Source organism: Dryobates pubescens, chromosome 14, assembly GCF_014839835.1.
Source record: "Dryobates pubescens isolate bDryPub1 chromosome 14, bDryPub1.pri, whole genome shotgun sequence".
In the NCBI taxonomy this organism is placed as follows: Eukaryota; Metazoa; Chordata; class Aves; order Piciformes; family Picidae; genus Dryobates; species Dryobates pubescens.
Genome location: NC_071625.1, coordinates 18,071,684 through 18,096,116, shown reverse-complemented (window position 1 = coordinate 18,096,116; position 24,433 = coordinate 18,071,684). Strand labels below are relative to the sequence as shown.

At 37.3% G+C, this 24,433-nt stretch overlaps 1 protein-coding gene across 1 annotated transcript in view; it reads right to left on the bottom strand.

The window, feature by feature from the left end:
- The window catches only part of FAM135B (family with sequence similarity 135 member B), a 172,999-nt gene that overhangs the window by 71,883 nt on the left and 76,683 nt on the right, over positions 1-24,433 (bottom strand). The window contains exon 3 of the mRNA XM_054167407.1: positions 20,873-20,949. Within this exon, the coding sequence (XP_054023382.1) occupies positions 20,873-20,949 (77 nt within the window). The remainder of the gene's footprint in view (positions 1-20,872; positions 20,950-24,433) is intronic.

Genomic DNA, 24,433 nt, shown 5'->3' with positions numbered 1-24,433 from the left:
TTCTGTGTCAATAACTTTTCCACAGAGCAAACAAACAATGAACTCACCTTAGAAAAATCAATTGACAATGACACAAATATCTCAACCTCTGATTTCTGTCAAGGACAGATTTTGAAATGGCAATGTCTTGTAGCTGAAACTTAATGATGAATGGTTTCCCCAGAAAGAGCAGTCATATGAGCCCTAACTGTTTGCAAAGCAATGGGATTGTCCAGTTTTTATGTCCTTTACAATCTGTTTGACATTTAACTGATTAGTTTCCTCCAGTCTCTACAGGGACATTTTTTCTATAATTACAGTGTCAGGAAAAAAATCCAAATGGTAAACAGATCTAACTTCAGATGTAGCCTCTTTAATACCTTTATGACTATAGCACTTAAAGCAACCTATATATTCATTTGCTGTCAACTTCTTGAATCAATCTTGCTGTCCAAAATAAAAACCCCAAAGAACCAGTATTATTATTCTGCTCTTCAGATAAATGTAAAACCAGGGTTCTATGTTTTGCTTTTATGAAAGGAATATTTTCCAAAGCTCAAAGAAATCAAGATGCTGCAGTTGTAAGCAGAGCTTCACTTTAAGAATTTCTTAATGAACAACACTGCACACCTAAATGTTTGTATTTGAGATTAATTTGAAGACATAAGCACCATTTCATAGTCTCCATACTTGGGTTCCCACAGAAGAAAATTTCAGAGACATGTGATAACTTTAAACGTAGATGGGTTCATTCTCCCAGGTCACTCGTGCACAGACGGATGAAGGGCATTACAACGCACTTACTTGAGAAGGAGCTGTGAACGTTTTGAAACCTTCCTACCCACAAACCTTATGTTACTACCCACACAGACACGTTGTGTCAGTGGTTCATGTGGTCTTTCCTAATCTGCTTCAGTGGAAAGTCAATTGTTGATAAAGCGCAGCAGAAGGCAGCTTAAACTGAGCGAGATGTCCTTGTCCTGAAGTGAATTGGAAGCAAACACAGTCTATTAACATAGGTGAAAAAGGAGGGCAATAATACATGTGTATAAAAAACATTGCCTTTAAAACCTTGGTCTGGACTAGCTGTAGCTTACCTTCCTGTAACCTGAGTGATCTCTACCACACGCATCACTCTTGTTGGTACTGCCATAAACATAACCCAAATCCCTCTAGTGAATATTTACCTCCTTCAGCCACCCAGATACATACTTCGGGGTATTCTGTCTCTTGGTCTTCAGTATCTGAAATTCCCACTGACCTCACAAGGAGAGCTGATTCATGTTCAGAGTTCCCAGAAAATAGGCATGGATTTTCTAAGTTTCCTTGTCATCTAACTTACTCTACTGTTGCCAGTAGAATAAATACAGTCCATACTAATTTAGCTATATTTTTAGAGAAAATTAAGATACGTGTATTCTTTGAATGAACAGTATGCCATCCTGCTAAAAGCTAAGCACTTCACTGCAAAATATAACCAAAGGAGACCTGAAAATTTTGTGCAAATATCCCTGTTTATCTAACTTGCTTTTTTTCCCCCTTTACCATCTGTTGGAGCCATATGCCTTCTTAAATAAGAGCTAATTATAGGTCTCCACTGCAACTAATCAAATAGTGGTAACTATTTGGTACAAGCTTCAGCTGCAAATTTCATTTTTTCTTTGTAAAAATTCCTCCCAAACCAGGCTTTGAGATGGTTGCTTTCCTCTGGTGTTCTGGACTTGGGTACACAGTAGTTACAGTTGATGCACACATGTCTGTGTTAACGTATGGGAGAAATTCATAACAAGCTGGAGAAATAATAAGAGCCAAAGTACAGTTCCTGCCAAGTACATTAGGAGGGAGTGACTTTGGGACAAAAAGTGACTGTGTCTAATAAATATCCACTGACATGTACTGTAGCAGAGCTCCTAGTGTTTTAAATTTTTCTTCAATGCCCCTGTGCAGTTGTGGGTGAAAGAGAGAAAAGAAATAATCCTGTCACAAAATGGCTTCTAGCACTGAAGAACTGGAGAAAAGAAGGATCCAATACTGAAATTAAATTTTGGAAGAGAGATTCCCACTCATTTAGAGAACAATACGTCTCCTAATGAGGTAAAAGAAAAGACAAGATTTCACGGTTATCTCCAATGGACATTTGTATAAATGTCAATTTACACCATTCAGGCAAACATTTTATAACTGCCTCCAGTGTCAATGTCATTCTGCACTGCTGTGTAATCTGAAAGAACTGGAGGATAAAAATTAATCCAGTTCTAAATATGGCAAATGAAAAGTAGAAGTGCCTTTAAAACACCCCAAACACTAAATAGCTCTTTCAGCATCACGAGACTGTGGCAATTTCAGACTGCCACACTGACCTTCCAGCAAATTTGGAATAGTTTCATCAGAAATTGGGATTTTTTCTTTTTTTAAAAAAAAAAAAGGAAGGAAAAAAAAGGAGAAAAATGAAACCAGCATGATTTCTGTTAATTCACTCCAGCCATCAGGCAGGTAGATATTTCTCACTATAACTGCCACAACCCTTTGTGTGAGTGAGTGGTACACATAGAAGAAAGAACACTTCCAGGATTTTGTTTCAGATAGTCTTTTCCTCTGCTACCAATAGGAAGATTTCCTTTCAATTTTCTCACCATTTTGGTACTCACTGTGTAAAAACATGATGTTTTGACAGCTGTAACACTACAAATAAAGAACCAGATATGTAAGAGTTGAAATGCATATAAAAAATGTCAATATGCATACTTTACAGACCCTTCAAACATGGATATAACATTAGGACCCACCTGTTATTCCCTCAGTGCTGCACAGCATATCTGACATCGTCTCATGAACACAACAACAGAATCAGAAAAGTCCTAAGCTAAAATCACAGACTTTACAGCAAAATGGAAATTAAAGATTTCCCAGATGGTGCTGTAATGCTTTCAAGTCCTTTGATCAATGGTATGGATTGGAAACTAAATGCTCTCCTAATGTACTGTTGCAATGTCTGCTGTGCTCAAGGTGGTGATGGATGAAGGTCGTACATTTCCCAAACTTTTCTCTTCAGCATTATGGCCAGCACTTTACTCAGAGGGTAAATTACTGTAAATTAAATATGCAAACCATTTTGTGACAGTCTATAAAAATATCAATCATAAATCTATCAGACATAAGAGGATCCCACTGTAAAATAAAAAGCTTGAGGATTCAGAGCAAAGGACCTCAAACATCAACTGGAAGTCACCATTGCTGTTTGGTGTTTCTGACAAAACCAGGCTAATTATCCAGGTATTTGCAGGTTCTCACCCTAGATCACAAAAGTAAACACAGTAAAAAAGATGCCTTTTTCTTTTCTTTGTTTTTTTTTTTGGGGGGGGGGGGGGGGAGGGGACAGTGGGGGGGTGGCAGGGGGGTGGGGAAAGGGGTGGGTTGTGGTTTTTTGTTTTTTCTTTCCGTATCCTTTCTATGCTCAGTCTTCAAAGTTAGATACAAGACATCTGATTTCTCAGCTGCAGCAGCTGAAGCTAAGGTTCTTTCATTTCACAGGCTGCAGGGTCTTTTTGCAGTATGATATTCGGTGTGGGTTTGTCACATGCACATTTGCAAGGTGAGCCTCCTCCCTACCTTAGGTTCTTACTCCATGTTCAAGTGGATCTGATCAGATTCCTTGCTCACCACTAGATCTGTCCATAAAATGATTGGAAAACCTCTCTGAGTTCCCAGGGTAGGATAAGGAGCTATAAATCAGGTGTTCCTCTTCTGACCCAAATTCTTTCCAGAAACTACTACACAATGATTGTTCTAGAGATATTTCACATGTACAACACTGGTTTATCAAGGCGAAGAAATACAAATCAGCCTCCAGAAAGGCAGTTAATGCGATGGAGACTGACAGAATTAGACCACAGGTAATTTATGTCAAGGTCTCATGTTTTCAGTACAAGTATGGTCACAACTCTTGAAGCAGGCAGATGGCGTTCGGATACGCAAGCAAAACTGCACAAAGAAAATTTTGTCTACTTAGCAAGAAGACTAAAGGAATAAAAATTTCACTTAAATACTAGCACACATGTATATTAAAAAAAACAACACACAACAGTTTCTGCTAACAGTAAACCAAATATCATTATAGAGTAGCTTCAAAATAAGTAAACTGCATTGCAAATGTATAATGGAAACTGTTTTCTTATGAGCCATAAGCTTAATGTCTGTATGTTTTGTATCTTTTAAATAATCCTTTGAGCAGATATTTTAAAACTTCCCATCCAGCTGAGACTCAAGATTTCTCCTTTCCTAGGTCAAGCAGCTCCTGCATGATTAGTGATTTAATTGCTAAACTGTCAGTACAACTCCTCACAACAATGAAATAGAATTATTTTTTCTTATTCATTTGCTTCTCCAATTAGATTCCATCAACCTCTACCATTGCATCAGTAATTTTTTTTGCTTTTTAATTATGCACATTATCTCAATTGAAATCCTGAAGTTTCATCTGGATCACACATGCACATAAATCATCTACACCAATCATACTTTGTCAATGCATGTCAGGCACAAGCCATTTGGCTTTCTGTCTGGGATTTCATTAAGCTGCATTAATGTTCTCTGTCTGTGATGTGCCAAGAGTATCATTAGCTGTTCTTTTTCTTTGGGCTGTTTTCTTTTAAGGTTATTCATTGCCTTCAGTCTGAGTTAAGGGTCATTCAAGAAAAGGATCTGTTACCATTTTCTGAACAGTCTGTTTTTATTCAGAATAAATTGTGCATACACATCATGGTTCTGCAGTAAGCTCTTAAATGGACTGAGAAATATAAGGCAAAGAATCCTGAATCTAATCCTGCCTGGCTTCCTCAACAGAACCCATCTAAAACTTTGAAACTGAAATGGACTAAATCCTGCCCATCAAAAAAATCTCATACACAGTCCCCTGTACTCAAAGTTTTAAATCCTGGTACCTCTTCAAGACAAATAAAGATGCTACTTTAGACAGCAAACTTGCAAAAATTATGGTAGGTTTCTGAAGATAATCCTTAAAACTAATAGCAAAGCTAGGAATGGACTCAAATCTAGTGTCAAAAAAATCCTGTATTTACTACCAAACATATGGACTACTCTTGCATTAGACATCATGTTATAGGGGTCTGTGGTTACACTAGTACTATCTAGGCAACACTCAAGAAAACTGGATTCTCATACCATCACTGTCTTCTTAAGAGACATTTTGGCAAATCATGAGGCATTTCTGTGCCTCATATTCCCACATAGTAACTTCTTTCATTTTATCTCATTTAATAACTGTGTGACTGTCATTTTGAGGTCTAAATTTTATTACAATACTTGCAATACTGCTCTCAGCTGGTTTATCTAACTTGGCAGAGAAATACTGCTGAATCTGGGCTGCATGTCTTTAATGGCTTCCTCAGTAAAGAAATTCCGCATTGTGACTGTTTTAGGCTGTGCTTTCAAGAAAGGGACAGTTACTGGAACTGTTTCCCTAGTTCATTTTTGCCTAGTGACAATTGTACACACAAGTTTTTATAAAGATTTAATAAAATCTTGACTCTTTTTCTTCATCCTCTAAACTTATCCATCAACATTCCTAATAATTTTGAAAGCAACAAACCCAAGTGAAGTCCAAGAAGACAAATGTACTTCCATGATATAAGCTGACAATATTCAAGACACAATATTTGCAAGATACAAATTTAAGCCCATGGAGTTTTTTTCCTGGAGGTATTATAACTTGTGAAGTTTGCAGAATGCAACAGACCTTTGTTACAGCTGCTTACAGCTCCCTTGCTAGCTATAAAACTCTTTCACAAAGAGTAATAAAATAGTATATATTCAAGTGACATAACTTTGGGAACATCCTGTCATTTCTGTAGCTGCATTTGAATTAGGAAAAGGAGAATGTAAGTGCAGTGCTCTTCTGAATTTCAGTAGTAGGAGAGTCTGAGAGAACAATTATTGGAGATCCCAACTAGCAAAGAGTGTACTAGAGTAATTAGAAGTACTGACAAAGTTGGGACAAAGACTCACAACTTAGAAACCAAGTCCCTTTTCTTTTCAGTGGTTTTACAAATGCAGGAAAACAAGGAGAAGCTGTTGCCCATTACCCAGGGAATAGTGATTTAGGTTAAGATTGTTCTACATATATTAAATAGAAAAAAGCATTGCAGTGTATTTTGCATAAGGCTTTTCTACATGTCCATGTCCTTGTAAGAATAGCTGTCCTTGAAAATGAGACCTGTGGGAAATTGTATAGTAGTCCATGGATATGAATTATAGAGAATAGACTAAGAATTAGCTTGTTCTTATTTAAAATTAATAGAGGGAATTTAAAGACTTTATGGGAACTTTCCATGCAGGCAAAAAGAATGAAAACATGGAGGGAAATTGGAAAGAATCCAAAATAGGCTTGGAAAGGACCCTTAGCAGAAATGGTAGAAAACTTTCATGAACTATAACAAAAAAAATAGAGGAGAGATGAGGAGAGATGAGGAGAGATGAGGAGAGATGAGGAGAGATGAGGAGAGATGAGGAGAGATGAGGAGAGATGAGGAGAGATGAGGAGAGATGAGGAGAGAAAGAGAGACAGAAAGGGAAAGAAGGAGGAAAGGCAGATTTTTCTAATTTCAAAAATACTGCTATTATATAACAAACATCTTTCTTCATCAGCTATTCAAACTTGGTTTCTTGGAGGAGAATTGTGGAGTAGTGTTCTAGGTATCTAGTTGCTTCCTTAGTGTTCAACAAGCGGATTAATTTCTTGAGGGATCCTTTGGCAGACCATCAGTTCACTTTACTTTTTGCACCCCTATTGAGATATCTAAATATTCATATGTATCTGGATATTCATATGTCCACTGTTCTCAAATACAACAGTATTTGGTGTCAGTGGGTTTGAGGCACATTTTCTTGGAAACATTTCTTCTGATAATGCTTAAGTTTGTAGTATCCCTTGTTCCTTTTCTGTCTGAAAGGTTCAGTTCAGAGGTCAGACTTAGAATGTATATTGTTTATAGAAGAGGTATAGAAAACAGTTCACAAGTTGAAGGAGCTTCACAGCCAGAGACATTCAGAATTTCACAGTTTATCCATACAACATGACAACAATTTCTATGCAGTAGTTAATATTTAACCATTATAGACTTTCTGGACAGACACTTTAGAAACTACAACTGGTATTCAGTAGCCTTCTATCACATTGCTTTTCTTGTGTTACTACACTGCTTGCCACTGAAGTCAGGTACTTTCCTCTTGCACTGCCTACCACAAGTTTACTTCATATTTTAAATCACACTTTTATCTGGACATCTAGCTCTGAGTAAGTAAACAGTAGCAGAGACTTAACAGGTTGTCCAAAACTGGTAGATGCAACTCTTTGAGGATAGCTTTTCAAGAATTTCCATCACATTGCCCCAATACCAATTTATGAACCAACCTTGTAACAATGGTCAGCGCTGAAGTAATTGTATCTTTGGAAGGCAACAGCAGAGTTAATGTGAAATCTCTTAACAAAAGAAGCTTGAGACAGAAGACATGCACAGTCAGGTAGGGATTTAACTAGTGTTTTCTGAAGTTTGTGTTGTTCCCTTATTTATTACAAAAAAAAAAAAAAGAGTTGAAAAGGACAAGTTGTTCATAGACCTAAAGGCATAAAGAAAAAGGAATGTTTTAATCCTTTTCTCCATTATTATATTCTGCATCATTATTCAGAATATGAAATATGTATTTAGCCTGTAATGATCACACTCTATGAAACAGAACTACTTCTTCCCATATTTTCCCAAGTTTGCCCTCACCATCTTGTTTGACTATGTGAGTACAGCCATCAGGCTGTGCCTTCACCATTTTGTTTTGCAGTATGTGTATAGTCATCAGGCTTTTGTTAGCAATCACCGGGCAAGTAACCTCACAGGCACAGGCAAGACCTAAAATCAGTTCAATTCCCCTGTGTTGTTTTTTTTTAATTGGCTGGCTAATGTGAAATGTAACCCTTACAACCATCCACATCCTGCAACTGAACACTGTGTCAAGGAGCACTTTCTGTTCTGAAGAGGCTTATCACTAATGAGCTTCAGATTCCTTTCTTGCATAAGCCAATTTCCCATTCCACATAGCAGTTATGCAAATAAAGGTGAACTTCATGAGAACTTTCATTGGTTCCTTTCAGCTCATGATTAAAATGACAAAAAACACTGAATAACTTCTTTATCCGAGGGAAAAAAATGGTACCAAAACTAAAAAATAAAACTACTTTTTAAAATAGGACATCTAAAAATGGCTCTTCCTCCTTGTCCCAAAAGGATAACAATAAATGGATGAAAATCTACCTCCAGATGATATTGTTCGAAGCATTCACTTCATTGCGTGTAGTAACCCATTTTCCCATAGTAGCTAACTGCTGCCAAAACCAGACACTGTGCAATGTAAACAGTGAGCAACATTCCAGATTAAACCTATTTGATATGACACAAAAGCCTTCAACATTGTTTGAATAGTGTAGAAGCAATCCACCATTTAAACATTTTGCTGGCCTTCATCATCTCCTCACAGTATGAATCCTTTATCCCTCACAGTCCTTACTGTAGATATTTTTCACACCCTCTTTACAAGTGGGAAACTGAGACAGAACATGACTGGAGCCTGTCCCATCAAGAAGATCTGAATCTAAGTGTCCTGCCTAAAATTGGAGAGAAATCCTTTTGGAGAGTGGGAAATTGAAGACAAATCTCACAGTTCAGTGACAGTGCAGACTCCCTGTTCTCTTCCTCTCTTCCTGATATAGTAGCAACTTCTATTACTGGAAGTCAAAAGACTACAATTTGAAGTTTAATTTGGTTTCATTAAGAGCCAACTGAACAACATCCCCCCCAGCCTTACTATTATGATCCACAAACAAGAGAAATTCATTGTAGAAGTCAAACACTGCCTCTTCTTCCTGTGTGCAACATTAGTACAGAAGCACATGGTAATTCTTTGGATCCTGTCAGAGGTCCTTTGTAGTCTCTTCCAATATAAATCTTGAGATTCTGAGCTCCACTGAGTGTATTTTCAATAAAATGTCATTATGTCTAGCAACAGAGAGATCCTTATTGTGTTAATCATAGAAGAGATTTTTCATCTCTCACAAATACCTACTTTATTAGTGGTTGAGTGGAGTTATCACACTACTCTTAAAAAGGAAGGAAATTGAATGATATTTTTGAGTAGGTCATATGGTGAAAACTAATTCTATCTTTCCCATACTTCTTAGAACAGAGCTTTCTGATGAGGCTCCCCAGCTCCACATTGTACCAGTATTACCATTCATATGCACCCACTAGCCTTGATTAAAATTTTTAGTGTGAAATTTTAATCACAGAAAAAGTAAATAACTTTTTTTTTTTTTGTAAGTGATCAGTGAGGAGAAATCAAGACCTAATACAAGAAAATCACTGTAATCTAAAATGCATCTTTCAGATACATGGAATTAAGTTCTTTCAGTATTACATATGAAGGAAACTTGCATTACAATCTAAAGATACTCAGTCTGATTCTACTCAGGTCTGTAATTTTTGCTAAGATCATGAGAGAAACTCCCATTTGTCCTCGTTAGACTGTGAGCTGTAATTAAGTGCCAAGGCCATCAGAAAGAGATATAAGAGATGATTCAAGACTGTCAGAGGTATGGCAGAAACTGCAGGCAGGTATGCAAAATTCAAATACAAAGTAAACTGTTACAAACTTTGTGAATGGTTTCTAGGTGAAGTGTAAGGTAAGAGTTAACAAATGGGTAGAGATAAAGAGACAAATCCAGGAATGAGATGATATTAGTCACCACGACTGGAAGTATACTCGGCACAACAGTAAGCTGGACTTGAATGAGGCCTTCATTTTTACCAAAGCACCATTATTGTTGGAAAAACTCGCAGTGTTTAGAGGAAAGAACCAACATTTTTTGGTCTACATCTGTGCAGGGATTTGGGTGTTTTTCAGGAGTGAAAATTATGGGCATGATACCAACAAGTGCACAACGGAACATGGTGCAAATACAGTTAAGAGAGCAGCCAGCAAATTTCTATTAGAAAAAGAGGCAGGATGAATAATGTGCAATATGCTGATGAAGAAGCATTCAGCACAAGTACACTGCTCTCAGGAGGCAAGTTGATTCAGAGGTGGTGTTGTATTGGGTTGCAGAATGTACCAGGTCAAAACTAGGCTAAAGATTTTCAATGTGTTTTTGTGCTTCAAAACACAGTCATAAGCTCTTACCTCAAAAACTTGGCCTTATAGCTGTGCTAACTTGCAGCAATAAGACATGCTAAGATGTGAAGATGAAAGTGCTACACAGAACTGGCAAGACCTTGCAGCTGTTAATGAGCAAGTACAATCAGTTTACCTGAGGTGTTTAAAATTTAATAGTTCCTTTTCCTCACATTTTTAATTGTTTTGCTCTGTTGCTTCTGGAGACATAAATATGCATCTTTCTCCATATACATGAGAGGCATTAAGCTTAAGTTTCCCAGAAAGTAAAAGAACAATGCACAGTAAACAAGAAGATGTAATCTTGTCTAGAAACAGTCCTAAGGTGAAGGTGTTAAAGAACATAATTCCACCAACTTATTATCTGGCAAAAGATATATTATGATATTCAGGCACTGTGCAGAAAGGATGTATCTAAGATGGTGGGTAAAGCGATTTTTGCTCTTTGAGGCTTCAATCTCCTTCCTTCTGGGTAGCCCTTAACTACACATTCAGATGGTCACTGTTTCACATTGACAATAAATCGTGCATCTGCAATTTCCCTTCATTTCCAGGTTTGATGGGCATAAAGGGTGATGGAGCAAGTGAAGTATTTGCAGTCTCCTGCAGTAGGATGGCAGCCCAAGCTCCAAGGAAACTCTGCATTCAGCTTTGAAATGAACATGTAGCTCATGTCCTGGACCTGGCTCCAGAGGTGTCCATCATGTGCAATGAGGCACCAGACACACAGAAGAGTCTCCCATGTTGCCCTGCTGGAGTTCAGGTAGACTGACTACAATTTGGGGCATATAAAATCAGTAGTATTATATTTTCCTTCGTATATAATAAAAGAACAGATCTCAGACATTACTCCACTTCCAGAACTCCAGTTACACTGGAGTGCTTAGGGCCTTCCACCAAACTAACCTGTCTTTCTTGTCATAAAGGGCTATGGGACTGATGTCACTGCAGAGCCACTGGCAGCATTCAGATCGTGAAAAGCAAAAGCTGGTCCAGTGCTGCAGATTTTCCAAATGTATATTGGTTATATCTGGCAGGTTAATGTGTAGAGGCGGGGGAGAAATCTATTAATGAGCCTCCTAATTTAGGATGTTATACAGCAGCTATGATGATGCTGCCATATACTTTCATTTAGGACATAAACCATACTCCAAAAACCTCCCACCTAGAACAGTCAGTGGTTTAATTACATCAACAGACTCTCTGTTATTATTGCAACTCATTACGCAGTGTGTGGTAGAAATAGTAGGTCAAAAATTTCTCTCTTTAGATCCACTTATTACTCTCTGAAGTGTGAACCAGCTATAAGAAGTTTCCAAACTATAAATAATTCTCTGCTCCCCTACACTGTCACATATCCAAGAATCTCAAAGCTCTTTATATTAAGTAATTAAGTTTCACAATACCCTTATGGTACAGACACGATTAACCCATATGGGAAGCTAAAACAGAGGGAGGCAATTGCTCGAGATCAGAGCTGGGAAATAGAACCTAGAATCCATAGGAATTGAGGAACAGTAAATCCTCCTAGGTCCCCTAATCCTCCAGATATCATATGCCATGCAGGCACACATATCACTTCAACATAGTCCAGTGTTACAAAAACTCAGCATTTTTTGTCTCTTTTAAGCTCCCTCTTGAGGTTTTGCTTCTAGAATCCACCGGCTTGAGTGAATAAATTAGATGCGGAGTTCAGTGCTTACTATCCATATGTGCCATAATTTCATTTTTGTGGACTTTATTTTTTTTAACCAAATGAAACATCAGTAGGATCTTCTATATATTATACTTTCAACTGCATTTATGTCACAAAAGTAACAAATGCTAACATAAGTTTCTCTGAACTAAATACGAATAACACAATTTCATGACTGTTTCTTATGACATAATGAGAAGGCTTTATTCTCACACTTCTGGGAAACTGTGTTTATTTCCTAGATTTCTTTTTTTTAAAATATCAGGTTTTGATAGCAACATCTGATGCCTGTTGGATATTCTGTAACATCATTTAAGAAGAAAAAAAAAAAAAAAGAAATTATAGTAGCATCCATCAGCTATATTCTCTCTTTTTCTTTTGTAATTTTCATAATACATTTCCCTTTGTTCCTCAAATATCATTCACATCTTTTATAAAGTATACTTGTGAAACATATCTCTCAAAGTTACAGTTTGCAACACTTAAGTGAAAAACTGTCCTGCAGTGGCTGGAGAGTGACTTTAGCACTTTCTACTCTGACACAGAAAGATGTAGTAGATCAGTACTCTACTTATCTATCCATTTTCCATGCAGTCCTTCAAGGCACATGTAGATGAGCACACTGCATTTTCAGGGAGTTCATGATTTTATGACTGAAAGATATTATGGTAACAATTTTTTAACAGTTTTGCTGGAGTAGAGGGTGATCTTTTATCACCCATCTGTAAAATCAATTGTCTCATTTTGAACTTCATTAGTTTCTGTGGAGAGCATGCTATTGTACCATATATTTTTATGCCAAGAGATATATAATCTAAAATCAAAGTGAAATCAGGAGTTTTCATAACATTCATCATCAATTTATCAAAACTTTGCACAAGTGTTTATCTAATAAATGAGTAGTGTAGTTTTTCTTCCCAATTCAGAGCCTATTGGGTGATGAATGGATACACAAGCCCCATTGCTGTACAGCAAAGAGACTCCAGAAATACAGAGAGCAGGGAATCTCAGAAGTCCTTTATTGCTGCATTGTAGAATACCCTGCACTACAGAGTCTCAGAGTCCCACTAACAGAAGTCCCATAAGCCCTTAATAGATGAAGCAGCTAACAGAAGTCCTGAGCATATGCCTAGCAGCATTCCTACACCAAAGCCCTAACCAGAAGTAGCTTAAAGAAGTAGAAGTCTCTAGCAGCCCTAAGCGAAGTCTCTAACCCAAGATCCTTGAGAAACCCTAAACAAAGTGTCTATTGCTCAGAGTGGCTGTTTTACGCTCTTTGTTATCAGTGCCATAACCAGTAAAACCCAACCACATATACAAGCTAAAATTGTTACTGTTTTGCTCTATGCAGCGTGCTAATGAACTGATCAGCTAAGGAATCATGCACTCATCCAGCAGCTGCCCTCTGAACAGTGGCTGCAACAAGTAGGAGCTTTTTAAGACAATGGGATTATTTTCAAGCTTCAGGTCACAAATCAGCACTTCACTGCATAGAAATTTACAGCAACCACCAGAGAAGGTGCCCGCTTCTGACAGATCAGGCCATACGCAAAGACTCCTTGCACTGCAGAGGAAGCACTTCATGGAACGTGAAAGAGGACCCAAATCTACATGACTCCAGAACAGAAGAAAACATAACACAAACCAATGTGTGGGATTTTTTCCCAGGCAACTAGAACCTGTTTGGGTCATTTGGTTTGTTACCCTGCTTCAGGTTCTTCCTAATAATTCAGGGAACACATTGCTTTTAATCTTTGGCAAAATGGAGAAAATTTGGTGTGAAATCCAAGGTGATAAAAAGGTATTTAAGTAAATATATAAATGCATACATAACATTATTTCTGTATTCAGAAATCTGTAGAAAAGTGTTGAGTTCCAGCATTACCTGCAGATTCCAGTAGGGAATGCAAGTCTAAAGAAGGAAGTTTGAATCGTTCTATTCTTCAGTATGTCATGCAAATCTGAGGTCTCATTTGTCACAGTCCTCTATCTTCTTTCTCAGCTTGCTGTAGCTTCCTTAACTTCCTAATGACTCCCTCTCAAGTTTTTTTGTCAGAGAGCAATCAATTCTTGCAGGCATCAGTAGCTCAAAGATGACATTTAAACCAGATTCACTACCCATGCAGGCAAATGCTGGCAAGAAAAGCTTAAATCAAGACTGGGACTTTCCCACTGTGACATATGGTGCAATACCAGGATTGATTCCTGCATCATCAGTTTTGCTGTAGTAGGTTGCTAGGCATTGCTGGACAGGCTGTCTACAACATGCCTTGAAGGTCCCACTCCAGATGGGAGACTGAAAGATATGAGAGTACCTACACAATGAGGTCTTTCTTTAAGGGCAGTACACACACCATCACTGAGAAAGTGATCTGACTCTAAGCAGTTTTGTGCCATCACACATATCCTGTATGTGCAACTTAAACATCAAAATGAAATGTAACTACTTACAAGGCAATCTTGGTCTAGCAAAATGCTTATGCTTAAATGGAACATTCTACTCTTTTCTTCTCACACTTAAGGGCTATATTAGGCAACTCAAAAAAGAAAATTGAAATACCTGCATTCAGATTCATGGTCTTCGCCCATGCCAATCATCTCAACTCAGAATTGAAAAAGATATTTAAAGTTCATCTTGTTCCAGCCCTTCTACAACGGACTGGCACATTTTTCACAATATAAGGTTGTTCAAAGCCCTATCCAACAGACTGTATTTTTTTTTTTTCCCAGCAATAAAGAGAACATGAAGATAAAGGATAACTGAAACTAGAAAAGAAGGAGATATCTACTCTTTCTGATTATAGCTGCTAGAAAGACAATGGGTGTTCCATTTGTTTCTACTGCAAAAAAGTTATTCATAGAAAGCAAGACAATTCTTTCTCAAAAGTGGAAATGTGAAAAAAGCAAACCCACCAACAAATTGAACCCCAAACCACCACCCCAGAAAACACCCCTTGCTTAATATTAGCATTTAGCATCCTTCTACAAAGACATGCCACAATTCAGACACCAGACCTGTACTTTAGGTTCAGAGGGTATCAGAACAGCTATAAAAATATTCCTCTCTGAAAACACAAGAATCCATGAGCAAATCCTCCAGAGTTTTTCCCTCTCATGACATCATTTTCCTACATAGATTTTCTGTTGAAGGAAGATTTTGGATCAACTGCCAGCTATTTGGATTGCTGTTGTTTGTCTTACACATTTGGAAAGTTATTAAATATATATATATTTGCATCTTTGAAGAAGTTCCATGGCTTCCCAGAGAGAGATAAGGGCAGGCAGTTTGTGCTGCTGTGTTCCCTGTTTTAATCTGTAGGCCACACTGTTTTCGGAGCAGTCCTTGTCAGTGTTACTGATGGGAAATTAAACCAACCCGCAGTCCTTGGGTTGAATAGTAAATTAAGCAAATACTTCTGAAAGGTCCACATATACACTTGAATGCACAGAAAATTCTCTCATTCTTCTGATTTATGGTCACATCTAATACAGAAAGTTAAGCTTCAGAGCTACTGACCACACAATAATGCTCTAGAGAACTGTTAAGAGCACAGAACAGTTTGCTGAACCTCAAATACAATTCCTGGTTCACTGAAATTCAAGCCTGGCTTCTATTTCCAAGTTTATTTTTGTGCATCTATGGAATTTATTAATGTGGTCATAGTATCAATCTTGCAAAATCTAAATAAACAAACATGACTTCCATAATTTCATTTTCATTTGACAAATCACTGTGCCATTCCTAAAAGAATGTATGATTTCATTTTTTAGATCACTCAGCTTTTTTTTCCTACTAGTTGCAGAGTGAGGTCCAAAGAAAAGAGTAAGAAAGTTGCGCTCACACTCAAGTCTCCTTTCTCTTATACCTTACCTTGAGAAATTAGTTGGAAACATGCAAAATCCTGAAGGAAGCTACCATCTTTGCTTTTTTCTGCTGGGAAAGACAAGGGTACCATTTGCTCTCTCTGTACACTCTGTCACCTTTCCCACTTTTTACCATTACTTGCCTAATTTACATGCATACATACATGAATGCACAAAATGCAATCACAGCCTTTTTATGTCAGGTCTTTTAAAAACACAATGGAAATGTCTCTCTATGCAGAAACTCCTGCAACTTCTATTGTAGTTAGCGGACAGAAATAGGTGTGATTCAACTCATCTTAAAATAGATATGTTAAATTACTCCCTCAAATTACGTATTTCCACTGACTATAAAGGGCGACTGGTTGATTGCCTTAGGTGGAGACACTCACAGCATAGATAACAGCAGTTAGAGAACATGGTTTTTACCCTCTGTCACAGATTTCCAGGGCTTCTTCCATCTCACAGCCTGAATCTCAGGAAATGACTTATTGCCTGCCCTTAGAATACAGCCCAACACATCATTACAAGGCAACTATTTCCTGATAGGATGCAAAACCTGGCAAAATAAGGTTTGTTAGAGTTTATATATACATATATATTAAAAAAATAGACTAGAGTCTTAGTAGTTACAGTGGTTCTGCCATAGGTTATTTAGCCTATTTTAACATGCCAGTTTCAAATATAACTCATTTCTGAAAATGTAGTGTTGCAGGTTGAAGGAAAAAGGACTGAAGCAATACAAGTAACCACTTACTTTTGAACATTTAGGCTCTAAGGGCAGCAAACTGGGATTGAACCTATCCTCATGAACTGAGTTGCATATCTGCTTCTTAGAAGGCTTGAAATCTCAGTTGTTGAGGTTTGAAAATGCACATTTTTTAGGAGATGAATATTCATGCAGATCCTCTATTTTTACAATTCAGCCAAAATAAGCCTACTTTGAAAGTGCAAAGACAACATTTTTCAGATCCTATGTCTGTCAATGCATCATAATTTTCCTATCTAAATGTTTGAAGAGGATTGCTTTAGTTTTGAAATATAATATTTAGCATATTTATATTTGGAATAAATGCTGATGTTATATTTAGGATAAATGATTTCTAAAAGAGAGACCTTTATTGTTAAAATGCTTGATCAAATAGTGCAGAATGCTTTCTCCTTCACCATGACTTGAAATTAAAGCTGCACATTTCTGAGATGAATCCTTTATATTAATGTTGCTTTTTGACATTTTGAAGTGGCCTCAGAAACTATTACATAAAACTACCTCTCTACTCATACATAGATTCAATGACAATAAAAGGCAAGATGCCCATAAATGCGATTTCTAAGTGCTGTACCACTCTGTAAAACAAGGTTCATTTCTGACAGACTGAAATGTGAGATGATTGAACAGCCAATCCACTTAGGATCAGCAAAAGGGTTTGTCTTTGGTTTAACAGAGAAGGTCTGTTGGTTATTTTGTGGCCAGCCCAGACCTGACCCTTGACAAGACAATCACACAGGTTTTCATCAGTGCAGAGCAAGAGGAAACAGCTGTCTGAATGCAATTTACCTACCAATGATTCCCTTACAATATCATAGAATTATTTCTGTTTGTATTGCGGATTAATAGTTCTTAAAATGTCCAACTATCTCTTATGATCTCACAGCTAATGAGTTTTTCTATGACCACTCATCCCAAAATAACTTCTCTCATGCTTAAGGTCTCATATATATAATTTGTATTGTTCAGGTATACTATATTTTACATATATAAATAGATATTTATTTGCAAGTTACTTTAACAAGCTTTAGAAACAAAGCCATGTGTTTGCAAAGCATCCATTTCCTCATTTTTTTTTCATGCTTCAAAAGCAGTAAACTTATTTTCACTTAATGGAGGCAAAAATTACCTTTCAAAAAATTATTGAAAATAATGGCTGCAATTTCATACTGTTCCACAAGTCGTGGTGCTGTTTCTTCTTGCTTTAATGAACAACTAACTGCAAATACTTGCTTTGACTGCGTTAAGAAGCCATTTACAAGAAAAAGCTTTCTTTGATGATCAAAATAGTATTCCTTTACCAGGAACCCCTTTGAGATATCCAAATACTAAAAAAGAGATTAGCTCACTAATTCTTTACTAAAACCAGTTCATTAAGGAGCATATAAGAAATATACATAATCCTTCAGATTAGGATTTAGGTGCAAGGTAGTCTTATATCAACATTTAATTCGCAGGAAAAGGCATTCAGTGTGGGTGACCATGGACTTGAATAGCACGGTGCAGACAACTTATAGCAATGTTCTTCATTTTCCAATACATTCTCCTACTTTCCTTTTGGCATATCACAATTTAAATCATGTTGTGCTGTGTTTTGTTTTATTGCCAGATAATTTGGTTATCTGTCATATATTCCATGTTATGAGAAAACATCAAAGTGTGTGTACACAAAGCTCCTTTACATCACTAGTTAAAAGAGTTAATGTGCAATGGCAGTCACAGCTACTTTATCTTCTCTCCTCTTCACTGCTGAAAAAGTCACCAGCCACATTTTTTCTTGCCTTTAAGAAACCCACCTTGCTAAAACTGTTTAGGAGTGTGAATGAAATACATATATTTTTATGCATGTGTGTATATATATATATGTTATATGTATATGCATATACATATATATACACACACATTATATGTATGTATTTTATATATGTGTATTATATTATTATTATTATATGTATTATTATATATATACACACACATTATATATATGTGTGTGTGCAGATATATATATATATTGACCTGAATCAGTACAAGCCAATGTGCAGCTCTGATGACTTCAATGTCCAAACAAAAAAGGCTATTGGTCTCCAGCACAGCTCCCTTTTGCTTCAACTGGAGCACAGAGCCTATTCTTTTTCAGCAGCATTGACAGGATGCAGCTGATGTGTGGACCATGTAGTGGGTCATAAAGGTTTTCTGTATCACCTGTCATTCCTGTTCCATGGGTGAAGTCCTGCTGTTCATATTTGGCTGGCAACTGCCAAGGAAATTCCCAATACAGGCTTCAGCTTCTTTGCTGAATTCTCAAAACAATTTCTTATTTTAGGACTCTGTTGCTGAAAAAATCTAGTGGGAAGCAAGCATCACTAATGTTGTTGGTTTCCATGGTTTTATTATAGATGTTGGAAAATTTAATGAAAGTAAAATGTCACATGAACTGGAAGAAAAAAAAATATATTTTTGTATATTTTATTGCCACATGTCTTCACAGGTTTTATCTTATAAATTTGCATAATTGTTTTCAGAATACATTCTCAGGTCTCATAGACCCAATGGATCAGATAAGGAAAAGATTAAAAATATTTCCTTCAACCAAAATTCCTGAGCCCCACCTATTTTGTATTCATTCTTTTGGGTGACACAGGAATTGATTCATTTTTTTGTTGCATCCTTATTTTGTTGTACCACTGCTTTAATAGGGATGTCTTACTGAAACATGCACAACAATTTAATTAGTCTATCCCAGCCGCCCCATAGTAAGACGTATCAGTGGCACGAGAACAAAAAGAACATTATGGGCTGTTTGCCTTTAAGTTCATTCTTATTAAAAGATGCTGTCTTGCAAACCTAAAAATCAATAGGGAGTACTTGTGAAGATACAGAAGGAAAAACTGTTTAAAGCCTTAACAACTTAAATGCCCAGTCTTGATGTTAGCCCTATAAAACCATTAGACTCCAGTCTGGATTGCATTAGCACTACAAAAGTCAGCTGCTAAGCCTGTAACTAAACTGTTTGCCTTGCCTCTCTCCTGGCCATGTTTTACATAAATTGTTTCTAGCAGAGATTAAAAAAGATGGGACATTAAAGATCTACCAGGCAGAAGGAAATACCAATCTGAATGAAAAATAAGTACAGAAAATAGATGTTTCTTCCTTGAATAATACAGTCATCCCTGGTTCATTGTAGAATAGGAGTAGGTGAGGGTTCTAGTGCTTGTTCTTGAGGGGGTTTTGCCTCTAGAAAGTAAAATTCTAGCTATATTCATATTAAGAGTATTTCATTAGTTCAAGAATACTTAAACCAGGAAGTACTATAATTTGAGGACATTTCCAGAGAGCAAAGGAACTCCAAGGGATTCTGAATATGCCAGATGTGAATTACACTGGAACTTGAAGAAAAATAACTTTCGGTCATTATTGGGGATTTACCACACTGAGATTCTCCAAACCTGAAGTACATTTTCTTATGTATTTATTGATTCAATTGTTTATTTTCCAAAGAAATGTCTTTATTCTGATTTAAATGAACCCCACAAAAACCCCCAACCAAACACCAAAACCAAATGTGATATCCAAGCTCAGGAATTTGTTAATTCTGCATTCACATTTTTCGTTCCTCTATGCATGATATTGATTCAAGTGGACTCTGCACATTATTGTTTACAATCTGGTTTTAACACTGTACATTGGGGTTGCGTGGTAAAGTTTTGGAAGCAGGAGAGCTACAGAGATGGATTCTGTGAGAAGGTGCTATAAGTTTTCCCCATATCTTAGAGAGATGGTTTCAGACGGCTCCCAGACAAACATGCTGCTAGCCAAGGTTGAGCCCATCAGTGACAGTGCTTCTGTCATAATATATTTTAAAAAGGAAAATAAACCTTCTGCACAGCACCCAGGAGAGTAGAGTGAGAAGATGAGAGAGAAGTAACTTTGCAGAAAACAAAGTTGAAGAAGGAGGGAGAGGAGATGTTCCAGGTGCTGGAGCAGAAATTAGCCTGCAGCTCACTGTTGACCCACTACACACTGAAAAAAATTTCATCCAGAAATCACTTAGAATAGTAAATTATTCCTTTGTCTGCAAGGACAGGCACAAATAAGAAAGACTGCTTACAGATAAGATGGTTGAGAATTTCCTCTACTTTTCTGACAGATTCAAGCACCAAAACTCAAGGCCAACTACATCCAAATTCATATCAGAACAGAGAGCTGAACAGTCATGATTATCAGGAAAATTCAACTGCATATCCAAATCCAGGCTCACCCATTCTCCACACACACTGTTCTGCATGCTGCACCACCTTCAATAAGAATGCATCCATCTGGGACCTGCTTACCTTGTCCTGCAATTGTAGCAAACAGCCTGTGGGGAATCCTGGATGGGATCTTCAGGCCAGCTCTTATCTGGTAATACCTGGAAAGAAAGTATCAAAAATTTCATTCCATTATACAGGTAAACATGCAATTGAACCTAAAATTCTATGAGAACACATCCTGGACAGCTGCACTCAAATAGAATTACTCAAGAGTACAGTCATGCTCAGAAATACTCTTATCTTCTACTTTTTAGTTTTAACTAAAGAGGGTTTATGTTGATTTTAATTAGGCTCCTCCTATTTTACAGTAGGCAGAATGGATGCAGTGGACTTAATGCGTGACTAATGGGAAAATGGTTTCTTGTAGGGAAGAGACATAGAGAAATAGCTACAATAAAAGACAATGAAACCAGACAAGCACTGACAATGCAAAATTTTCTGTGGAAAGATAACAAATATGCTAATCTCACATCTAGGAAAATTCACTCTATGCAGAGTGATTATCATTCTCCTGTTCTAAAATTGGGGCTACTACATAATGAAAATGTTAATATTGACCATATCATATCTAAACCAGCTGTGTTCTAATCATTTGCTAGCCATATTAGAGGAAGGAAAACAGAAAAACAAAACATCAACAGTTTCACAAAGTTACACATGGTGCAGGTTACTTTAGAAAGTGTGCAAATGAGCTCACTCTTTAACAGTTTTACTCCCCTGCCAGCTTCAGCTTCTTATGTCTGATATGGATTTACTCATGAACAGTTTATATGTGATTGTTCTTGTGCCAATGTTGTACTTTTTTGTATCCCATTCTTCTTTCCCGATGTTTTTCTTTCCAATGTATTTATAGATGGAGAGGGTATCTCATTGTTCTGTGTTTTGCCAAGTTGTATACCAAGTGCCTTTATTTCTTTTCTTAAAATCCCTGATCTTCCCATTGCAGTGCCTGTTCCACATTAGCTGGTCATTTTATGTGGTTTCCCTATTTCACTAAAGTCTAAATAAGCTTTTCTACACTGAGCTTGTCTTAACAAAGAAACAAACAACAATAAAAACAAACAAACAAAACAAAACAACCCCCTACAAAAAACAACAAACCAACCAACCAAACCAAAAAACCAACACACAAACACAAAACCAACTCTTTACTTAAAGAGTGTTACTACCTCGACTAACTCTAATGAGCCAGACTTAGCTTATTGTACTCATCATCACTGCAGATGCTGACCACTTTGATTCTGGCATATTGTTTATAATCTTTCATCAAAGCTTTGTATTACCTCCCTTTAACCTTGCTATCTGTGCTCTCAATGAAAAAAAAAAAAAAAAAGAAGGAAAAAGTGTGCTATTTAATTGGATTCTGAAGTGATAATAAACCCCATAGAACTCAAGGATAAATTTTGAAAGTTAACTTCTTTCAAAATACTTAATTTGTGTGACATTTCCTGAGAACCTACACACATCTACAAAAACATATCCAGCTGTTTTTGCAATTAAGTGCTATTTCAAGGAGCCTTTCTGGCTTCTTGGTAGGGCTCAGAAGAGCGCCAGGAAAAAAAAAAGGAGTGAGAGTGTGTGGCACAGGAGCTACCAGCAGGCAGCAGGCTGTTTTTCACAGCAGCCATCAAGATTCGCACCATCAGCATTTCTTTTCCACCTTTTTGATGGTAGGAGGAACACCTCTGCCCACAGAAATTTCCCCTTAGTTTGGGAGCCATTGGAGGTAGCAAGAGGAAACTTTCCTTAGCCCTCAATGCTTAGTCTTATACAAACATTTTAAAAGGCAACAAATCTGTCTGCAGCTTCCTCCACAATGCCCACAGCTGCTGTGCTAGAGAGTGACAGCAGAGGATGCAAACACCACTGCAGTGCTCCAGTCTCCACAGCCATTTATTACCTCAAGTTTCTACAATTCTCATCCTCAAGCTCTCTACCTTTTGATGAAGGCAGGTCTAAATGTAATAGTGTAAGAGGAAGGCAATCCATGCCCTCTTTGCAGCTCAGTACAGTAGTACCACAAGTAATGTAGTCCTTGCCCCTATCTAGAAGGCATAGCGGGTCTACTGAAAGCAAGCTTGTCTACGAGGAGGTTGTAGCATGCAGACACAAGGAAGCCTGACAAAGGAGTTGTGAATTCAATTTTAATTTTTTTTAAAACTATTTATTCTGACAGAAAAATCTATTTTAACAAATGTTATGTGTTCTGCAGATCTGACGGGTATTTGGTGTGATTCGTTCTCACCCAAGCAAAATATGTTCAAGGGTTCTCAGCATCTTCTGAAGATGCTCAGCATGTCTCAAAATCAAACACAGACAGATATGTATTAAGTCAGGGATTTAAAACTGGAAGCTCCCAAGAGCTGAGTGCTCTGGGTGCAATGTGAGAAAGATATAAACAACTTTTGGCAAATAAGCACTAGTGTTAGCAGGAGAGCTCTGTTACTTCACTGTGTTACTGAATCAGAACTTACACTTGGCACTTAATGCTTTTGATGCACAGCTTTCATTCAGATGCAGGTAAGCCACAATCTTTATCATTTTTGTACTTCCAGCTTTTTGCAGATTTCATCAGAACATCTCTTCTCTGCAGAAACTTGCAACCCTATGGGTCATAAAAGCCCCAGCCCTTGCACCCCTGCAGCTCTCTGACAATTACACCAACCAGCAGTCTTCACATCTCCTTTTATGCTCACTTCAGGGGCTCTTGCCCTTTTATGTTTATCAAGGTAGCAATGCTGCCTTTTATTTGATCCCATATCCATACTCTTCAAGCAATTTGCCCTTTACTTCCCTTTAAGACAACACAATAAAGGTAGAAGTGAAGAGGAGTGGGCAGTAAAATGCCAAACAGCAAAATAAAATGAAAGAACCCTGCTTGGGAAAGAGAGACAGGGAAAGAAAATGGCAGAAAGATTAGGACCCCAGTAAGGATGTGAGCACTTTTATCCTTGTCTCAAAGTCAATAAGAAATTCTGAAAACACAGCTTAATTCAGTCTCACAGACAAGTAGTAACCTTCTTCAACCTTCACTTATAAGCATTATATGAACACTTAGAGATCAAGAGATTTTTGTGCTTAGCTGAAGCACCTGGAGAACCTTACACTGATAATCTCATAGGGGTAAGTAACCCTTAACCGTTCTGGGTGAAAACAAGAGGCACTCTAGAGCAACTATATTATAGATACAAAATGAGATCAATATTCCTGAGATCAATATTCCTGATGATCTTTCTCTCTCTCTTTTTTTTCTTTTTTTTTTTCCTTTGGTGCCAGAAAAAGGCAAATATCATGTCTCATGAGAGTTCTAATGTGCTTCTGTAATGCTTACAGACTGAAATGGATAAATAGACCTGGAAATGTGGTTACTTATACTAAATCTCATAGAACAGTTTGGAAGAGATCTTAAAGACCATCAACTTCCAACTCCTCTACCATGGCCAAGGACACCTTCCTCTAGACCAGATTGCTCAAAGCCCCATCCACCCTGGCCTTGAATACTTCCAGAGATGAGGCATCCTCAGCCTCTTGGAGCATTTCAGTCCCTCACCATCCTGAAAGTGTCCCATTGCTATGCCTGTA